We start from the raw sequence: 9247 nt of genomic DNA, 5'->3' as shown, positions 1-9247 counted from the left end.
AACATCAGCATGAGGGCACACAGAATCACACAGAATCACAGAATGTTAGGGATTGGAAGGGTCCTCGAAAGATCATCTAGTCCAATCCCCCTGCTGGAGCAGGAACCTAAATGACATCACACAGGAAGGCGTCCAGGCAGGTCTTGAATGTCTCCAGAGAAGGAGACTCCACAACCTCCCTGGGCAGCCTGTTCCAGGGCTCTGTCACCCTCACTGTAAAGAAGTTTTTTCTCAAGTTTAAGCGGAACCTCCTGTGTTCCAGCTTACACCCATTGCTCCTTGTCCTGTCATTGGGCATCACTGAGAAGAACCTGGCTCCATTCTCATGACACAACCCTGTGAAGACTAGGTTCACTGGCTCTACCTCTTTCCTTCAGTAGCAGTGATATGATCTGAAGTGACAATAATGAGGATTTATTACTGGAATCTCTAGATTGAATATATTGCTAAAAAAATCTTTTGAAAAATGGCATGAATTGGCTGTAGTGGGAAGATGGCAAGCCATTTGTGAGGAGAGGTCCCATTGGCACTGATGTTTTCACACTTAACAAGAATATAAAGGACCATATTGTGCATTCGGTCTGTGTGCACAGTTTGAGGCCATTTGTTGGCTGGGCAGAAGACAGCCTGCATAGTTGGATATTTAAACTCTTGTGTACAATGTTGTTATGATGTCCAAGGAGTAAAAGACAGTTTTACTCACCATGCTGACTTGATCCCTGGTTTTGGAGGCTTTTAAAATCACATAATCCAGAACTGCTTGATTTTTATTAGAAGGCAAATTTTGGGTACACCTTTTAGAAGAGAAAAGCCCTCTGATTTATTCCTTCACTGCTTGTACAGAATGTGGATTTGCCTTTGACAAAGATTTTCCTTTGTATTCAGGTACATGCTTTTGCACTTAATCCAAAGCCAAAGCAAATATCAAACAATATGAACCAGATGAATCTAGCAGAAGGCAATAGATATTCTTTTCTAGAGTTAGTGTGAAAGATTATGAAGTTCATCATGTTATTCAGATAAAGTTTCTCTTTAAAAGTTAAAATGTTTCAGGATTTTCTTCCTTTGAAGAATTAATGTAAGTACTGGATTCATAATGTAGTTCTTGAACATACACAGTTAGTTTCTGTTTGGGTGGATTAGTTTTGGTTTCTTGTTATTCTGATTAATGAAATATCGGACATCGTAGCTAAGCATAATGAGGTCATGTAAGTTAAACCATATTAAGGAGCCTTTTGAGGCAAGGAAAAACTAAAAAGGAAAAAGAAGATTCTTCCCACAACTAAAGCTGAGAAAAAAATAATTTTTAAAGGATATTGTTTGAGGTGGTTTAACCACTTTATCAGACATTCACGTGGGAACAGAGAAAAAAAGGAGTAAGGGAAAAAGCTGCATATTTATTTAATTCAGAGCGTGGTAAATTATAATGGATGTTGCATAGGCTCAGATATCAGGTGTCTGACTAACAGTCATGAAAGCAGCATAATTCAGACTGAACTTTATTCTCCTCCATTATGCCCAGCTGTTGGAAAGAAGCAAGGCATGTGTGCAGAGTCTCCAGATGTTTGATGATCATGCGCAACAATAGGAGCAAAGTAGGGAGATTTACTATTTTTTTGATTTTTTTTTTCCAGATTCTGAATTCAGTTCTTCAGCATGTTTTTTGGAATTTTTGTGATTTATTTACTTTTAATGCGATTTCCTCAACATTTATGTATTTCTCATTTCTTCTTAGATGTCTTGTTGTTCCCCTTTTTTCTTTTGAATAAGAAGAAAAGAGGGTGAAAGTGGTGGCAAACTATGTGTCATTTAATTATGCTTTCTGACAGTGTAATGAGGTAGGCATTGTCCCCAAGAAGGGGCTGCACTACAGAGAGATTTCTGGGGTCTCTTGCGAAATTTCTGGCAGAATTAAAAAGAGACCTGGGGATTCTGGTGGCAGCCTAGCACAGCACAGGTGACACGTGGATCTGGAGGTGAGAAGATGACTGAATGGGAAGTTTGGTTCTGACTTCCCACTTTAAAGTGGTTGAAAAATTTACAAGTCATTTTTTTACAAGTTTTACAATTTATTCATCTTACAAATTGTTTTTTCATTAAAAACACATTTTTTATGTTAAATATGAATTTAATTATTCTCAGTAAGTAGATGGATATTGCTAGTCAAACAGTTCTGGTTTATTTGATTACTCAGATGAGTCAGATGGTTTTATTTCTGTTTCCATTTTATAAATCCTTCAACACCAGTAATCACATATGACAATCTTAAAATTATTTTTTTTATTTTAGTAAAATTCAGATACATAAAATTACTTTGAAACCAGCACAAGACAGTCACAGGTGTGGCTAAACTGCGCTTCTTTAAACAACTTCATTGTTTAAAGATTTATGAATAAGGCACTTGCCTTTACTAAGCTCCTTTGTAGTCTGAATTCTCTGTGCCTTCTTTAAGTGCTACATGTTAATATTAGATATGTTTGTTCTGGTGGAAGGTGAAATACAAAGAGCAGTTCAGTAAGGAAATGAAGAGCCACCAATACAATCCTCTTGACAGTGCTTCCTTCAAGCACGCACAGATTGCATCCACCTTGGCAAGTGATGTAAGTGAATTTGTTTTGTATTTTACATGCATTTATATCCTGAAAAACCTAACTTTTTCTCAAGCAGATTTTTTTTTCCCATCTTACAAATTAACAAATTAACATTGTGTCTGTGTAGCAGGTACAGCACGTTATCCATTTCTTCCCCTGCTTCTGACAAAGCCCTTCTCCAAGGGCCTGCAGAGTTTTTCATAACCATTTTAGATGATATTCATCTCGCTTAACTTTGCATGTCAAAAAGTATGACTGATTATTCTGAGCTAATCACCTTGTACTCGGTCCTCTTGTATTCAGGAAAGAAATAAACAGGTCTAGAGGGCGGTTCTTCTCACCTGTTGTAGATGCTTGTCTTTAGAGGAGCAAAGTGCTAGCATGTCTCCAGGAGGTTGCATGAGCAGCTCAGATTTGGATGTCTATCTGGAGACTTCATTCTACTGGTTATCTTCTTAATGGTATTAATAAGTACAGCAGTCAACTAAATTCAACAATGGGTGCCTGGTGCTGGAGCCAGATTAGAGAAAACATCTATGTTGAGTGATAGTGCTGTTGGGATGATATATTTAACAGTGTCTCTAATGCTAAAAATATGAGCTCTTCTTTAAGGCCATGATCCCTGATAGCCAAGAGACAAGCCTTCATTCTGTAGTCTGGTGTTTCCAAACTGTGGATAGAAAGTTATCTTTTGCCTTAGGTGACTATATGGCTTATTTATGCTGAAAACAATCTGTATTAAATAAAATATCCAGGAGCACTTCCCTTTAACTGTTTTATATACAATTTTTTTATTTGGACAGTTAGTGTAATTCCTGAACCAAGAGAAAAAAAAAAAACAAGAATCAAGAGTATTTAAAATAACTAAACTCAAAGTATTGAAGAAGATACTCTTGATTTAAGTTTTCAAGGGGGGGGGAGGGAGGAGATAGAAAGAGAATAAGAGAAATAATAATTCCTTTCTAGTCTGAAAAGTCATACGAAGTGTGATTTTGTTGTAAGTGGCCTTTTTGAGAAGAAGTTTGAATAGTTTCCAAATACTTGCTTAGTAGCATGAATCCTTTATTGATGTTTCCTTTTCCTCCAAATAATAGTAAAATACCACCATCTAGTGGCTGATAGAGATTGTTCAGGCGAGCACTTAACGCTTTCTGTTTCTGGACAGCCACACTATAATATGAAGCTATCAATTATTTTGTTAATCTTTGTTTTACATAACCTGAATTCTCTTTCCAGGTGAATTACAAGAAAGATTTAGAAAGCCTACATGATCCAGCCTCTGATCTACCAAACCTACTATATTTAAACCATGCTTTAAATATCAGCAAAACACATAGCGATGTAAGTTGCCTTTATAAGAATGATCTGAAAAATATATGTAGTAAGGACTGTATTATGTATAGTCACTGTAGAATACATAACTTTTTTGGTATTTTCTTCATGGTCTCATATGTGGTAGGCTGTAGTGTCTTAACCATAGTAGTTGGGGGATGTAGTGAAGAAGAAGGGGCTTTCAGAGAGAGGTATTTCATTTATTACAACTGATTTACTGGGTAAGAATCACACAGACTTCTGGTGCTTGAGCATGTCTTATATGTCTGCAGCCTTGTCTGTTTTTTCTTTGTTGACCTAAGATATTTCTTGCAAATCTTGTTTTGTCTAAGATCTTACTTATTGCTTTCACCTGCAGGTGTCTGTACAAAAGTGACCATTATGCTAGTTTGATATTTGGACCTCTGCCATAAAAAGCCTCTCAAGTGCTAGCTTGCCTGTCTAAGCCTTTTTTCCCTCCTAAATCTCTGAGGCTTCCTACACTGGATCAGGTAGTAGGCACATACTCCATTCTGCCATGTAACAAGACATGGCCCTTGGTGGGGCTGGTAGTCCGACAGAGGATAGTGATGGGGGTTGAAACGGGGAAGAAGAGGTAGGAAACCTGGCTTCTGTGCAGTGCTAAAGCTTCTCTCCCACTCCAAAAGCACCTGTGTTACATGCATGGTGCTTGTATGCAGTTCAGCTGCATGTGTCATCTTTACTCCAGAGGCCACAGAAGGGCCGCAGCGCTGCTGTGGGAAGGCGTGAGTGGGTGGTGTTGGAAGGAAGATTGCTCATGGTCAGCAGGAGATGAGCGCTTTGCACACAAAGGGTTATCCCTAATGACTGGTAGCATATTGAGTCATCTTCTGAGTCAGTGCCTGCTTATGGAAGCTTATGTCTAAAATAATCAAAATAATCTAGCTTTCCCATCTGTACTTGATTTTTGTGTTGCTCTTTGGGGAATTGAAGCTTGCTTTTTGTCTGTCTTACTCCAATATGTGAATATAACACTGACTATCCCCTTTTGTATGGGTAATAAATTAATTGATAGCTTTCACTTCCTGCATTCTTCGTGTGCATTTTGACCTAATCCTAGTTTCCTTCAGTGTAAAGTAAGATTGGCATTCTTTTTGCTGGTTAAATGAACACCCTCAGAGTTAACTTCATCAATTTGTCATTTTGTCATCTCTCTAATGAGATAGAAACCTAGACTTTCTCTTAAGGCTCCTCACTTCTTGCATAATTTCTTTCTTTCTGTTGCCTAGGAGGGTTTGATTCATATTGTTTATGTGCTTTCTGAGGACTCCATAAATACCAAGTCTCTGATTTTTGCATTGTCCAGATGCTGGTGGATGATTTTTCTTTCTGCAGGAAGAAGAATGCTTTCTCAGTCCCTAAGGTCTCCATTAACTATATGTCCTCTATAGAAATCCCATGTTCAAAATCCTTCTCAGATTTGACTTCCTCATGTCATCTCATTGATTTTAACATGGCTTACTCTCATTCTCCATGCTTTTCCAGTTCCACCTTTGTGTTCTCTTCCCTGCCTCTCCACAGCACCAAATCTTTCTCAAAGTCTGCTTCTACTGTATGAAACAGTCTTCTGACTGTGCCATTAACTGATTTACAAAGACTGATTGCATGGTCTATTTTTATCCTCTGAAACAGAGCTTCTTGCTAATTGCCTAATTTTACTGTTTCCCTGTAGTATACCTTTCTCCCTTGAACTTTATGCTTCCCTTCATCTTTTGCAGAACATAACTACACCTGCTCCAGTATGATACATTGTAACCTATGTGGTTAATTGAACTCATAACTAATATGACTGAATTGGTTTGCTGATGGACCTAGAGTGTAGAAGTGTGGGCAACTTTATGAAACACATATACTATAACACCAATGCAAAGCTGTTATACAAGTCAGCTTCCATGCGAATAAATTCCAACAGTTAAGAGGAAAGCTTGATGGGCATGTTTGGACACAGATAGACCGATTTTGACAGTCATACTATTTTCATTATTTTGATGAAGAATAGAGTTCACAAGAGGGAACTTCGCTCTTGTGTGGTATACATGTAATTCTCTTTGGCATGAACTATGGAGACATAAAATTTAAAACTTTGATATATGTACAACAGCTAGTTTATTATTTTGTACATTTTATTTTGTAGAGACTTTGAGATGCTAAAGAACTACAAGCTAAAAAAAAAAGAAACTTAGATTTTTTTTTTATTTTATGAAACAGGGTGAATAAAAACATAAGAGACTGAATCTGGTGCCTGTGGGTTAGTGTAGCAAAAAGTTATGTGGTTTAACTAATTTGATTTTATAGATTTTTTTTTTTCGAAATTTTGTTGAATTAGTTGAGGAATGGAGTAAAAGTATGAAGTCAGTATCTGTAGATGGAGATAATTTTATTTTGTTTCCACTACAGAAGTGATTTTGTTGTGTGGCATTTATAATTATTTCCACTAGGAGGCAAACCCATACCATTATATGTGTTCCTTTGAACTTCAAATGTAAATAATAATGTTTATTTTCTAGCAAACATAAGCATTTGCCTTTTGGATAATTGGGACAGGCATATTCTCTAGGAACTTACAAAAGTTTGTTTTTATTTTATACCTTTTTTCATTTCATTGCAATATTTTAAATTCAAATTTAGCAATATAACTCCTAGGGGAAGCCTAAAATATAGTTTATTTTATGGGGTTTCTCCCATAGTTATTTTAAATGGTATTTAAATTGCAAAACCTTCTAGATTTTGTTTGTGAAAACATTCTTGGGTATTTTTTGTTTCAGTATGAATATAAGAAATCATTTAAGCAAAGCAAGGGCTTCTATCATTTCACCCTGGATACAGCTGAACAAATCCATCACAAAGAAAATGCAGTGCTTCAAAGTCAGGTATACGCAATTATAAGTACACCTTGCAATGAGAAAAATGCATCATTCTAACAGTGATTAAATCAGGCACAAAACTGCATGACAGATTACAGTGATGTACAGTGCATATTCAATCAGAAGCACCCCATGAGGAAAGAGGAGAGTGGTTTTACAGAACCCAAACCTAGTGTAGAAGCTTGACAGGGAAAGTTAAGAGTTTATTAACTTTTCTCTCAAATTCAGACATCACTGTTTTTGAAGACACAAATAAATTAAAATGACTTTGCTGATTCTGAATATCATATTTTGATCTGTAGCTATTTGCTTTCCTTTATGGCTTGTGTAGAATATTCCACCATACCCCACACCGATTGAAATAAGTAATGCGTTTGCCCATCTTAATCAAAAGAGTGTGAATGAATGAGTTCAAAAGGCTTCTCCAGGTTTCCAAACAAAGCATATTTGCTTTGTGAGTTAACATGAAGTTATATGTTGGTGTCTTAAACCTGTATCCTTCAATGTGATTTTGCTGCTAGCTTTAAGGTCATGGTCATGGGTAGCTGTGAGGGGAATGTTGGTGCAAGACTGGACCCTACTGAGGCAGTAGTTTTCCTTCCCTTTTCCCTCCCACAGGTACAAACAAAAGTGCATTTCAGAATGGTGCTCCTGAGCCTGAAAGAGAGACCTGTGGGGCCTGACTGTGAAGCAGATTTTATTGTTGTTACAGTAAATGTGTTGTTTAATGGAAACATGACGGGCTCCTATTGAAAAACTGCCAACTGTGCAGATACAGATCATTCAGCCAAAATCATGCAATTAGTTTAAGGATTGTGATTGATGCTCCTCACTCTTGCTGTCTTCAAAGTTCACCATTTTTAAGTCTGACATTTTGAAGCAAAGGAATAAATGACTCCAGAAAAAATTTCCCTGTCTAGCTGCCCTCTTTCTCCGACAGGTTAAATTTGGGAGGAGTCTTCCAAGTCAAAACCTCAAAGGAGTATGGCTAAGACAGGATTTGTCTGTCACTGTGATAAGCAATCAGATCTCACATTCTCTCAGCTGTTACAGCCTTTGTTTTATTTTCCTAGATAAAATACAAAGAGAATTATGAAAAATCTAAAGGCAGATCAATGCTGGAGTTTGTGGATACACCAATGTATCAAGTTTCAAAGGAGGCTCAAAAGATGCAAAGTGAGGTTAGTAAAAATGTGTGCTTGAACTATTAAAATTTAGATCAACAGAGAAGCTAACAGACATCTTGTACTCAGGTTAAGAAAATGGATGAAGCAGAGCGTAAAGGTTTTATAAATTGAGGATATGGCAGAATTAGTATTGAGTAGTTTACTATTCTGTAGCTCAGTTCTTCCTTCAAATTTGTTTTTTCTCAAAAGGTTGTTGATGCTAACACTAGACAGAGATTGTATGTAGCATCATTTAATTGAGAAGAAGCTCAAGAGGTCATCTAGATCAGAGATTACTAACTTTTTAACCTTTTGTCTGTAATTCTGTTTTTAATGAGGGAGGGTTCTCAGGTGGGAGCGAGTGAAGCCACAAAGTCCAGTCTGACCCCATGCCTTAACTGCAACATGCTCCTGCCTGTTCAGCATGGGGAACTCAGCAAGGGGGAAGGACTATTCCCAGGCTCCAGAACAGCCCTGGATATCCTATGTCAGGCCATATATTTCTAACTTTTTATTAAAAACTTCCAATGATGGAGGTTTAGTGACCTCCCAGGAAATCTAGTCCAGTGGTATACCATCCATCCCGAGAGAGGTATTTCCCTGTGTCTCCCTTGCTGCAGTTTGATTCTATTATTTTTACTGTGTGTCATTGAAAACAGATTATTTTTTCTGAGGGTAAGGCTGTGGATGTTGTCTACGTGGACCTTAGCAAGGCCTTTGACACTGTCTCCCACAGTGTTCTCCTAGAGAAGCTGGCAGCTCAAGGCTCGGACAGGTGTACTGTTTGCTGGATAAAAAACTGTCTGGATGGCTGAGCCCAGAGGGTTTTGGTAAATGGAGCTAAATCGACTTGGCAGCTGGGCACAAGTGGTGTTCCCCAGGGCTCAGTTGTGGAACCAGCTCTGTTTAATATCTTTATCAATGATCTGGATGAGGGGATTGAGTGCACCCTCAATAAGTTTGCAGGTGACACCAAGCTGGGCGGGAGTGTTGATCTGCTTGAGGGTAGGAAGGGTCTACAGAGGGATCTGGACAGGCTGGATCGATGGGCTAAGGCCAATTGTATGAGGTTTAACAAGGCCAAGTGCCGGGTCCTGCACTTGGGTCACAGCAACCCCATGCAATGCTACAGACTTGGGGAAGAGTGGCTGGAAAGCTGCCTGGTAGAAAAGGACCTGAGGGTACTGTTTGACAGCTGGCTGAACATGAGCAAGCAGTGTGCTCAGGCAGCCAAGAAGGCTGACAGCATCCTGGCCTGTATCAGGAATAGTGT

The 9247-nt window shown here is 38.2% G+C and overlaps 1 protein-coding gene across 1 annotated transcript in view; it reads left to right on the top strand.

Moving 5' to 3' along the window:
- Positions 1 to 9247, top strand: part of NEBL (nebulette) — a gene marked incomplete at its 5' end in the record, with an annotated part of 77372 nt that overhangs the window by 14850 nt on the left and 53275 nt on the right. The window contains 4 exons of the mRNA XM_010162064.1: positions 2493 to 2600; positions 3828 to 3932; positions 6710 to 6814; positions 7882 to 7989. Coding sequence (XP_010160366.1) covers positions 2493 to 2600; positions 3828 to 3932; positions 6710 to 6814; positions 7882 to 7989 — 426 coding nt within the window. The remainder of the gene's footprint in view (positions 1 to 2492; positions 2601 to 3827; positions 3933 to 6709; positions 6815 to 7881; positions 7990 to 9247) is intronic.

This window comes from Antrostomus carolinensis, unplaced genomic scaffold (genome assembly GCF_000700745.2).
Source record: "Antrostomus carolinensis isolate BGI_N321 unplaced genomic scaffold, ASM70074v2 scaffold612, whole genome shotgun sequence".
In the NCBI taxonomy this organism is placed as follows: Eukaryota; Metazoa; Chordata; class Aves; order Caprimulgiformes; family Caprimulgidae; genus Antrostomus; species Antrostomus carolinensis.
The sequence above is the reverse complement of the archived record's forward strand: the minus strand, read 5'-3'. Positions and strand labels throughout refer to the sequence as shown.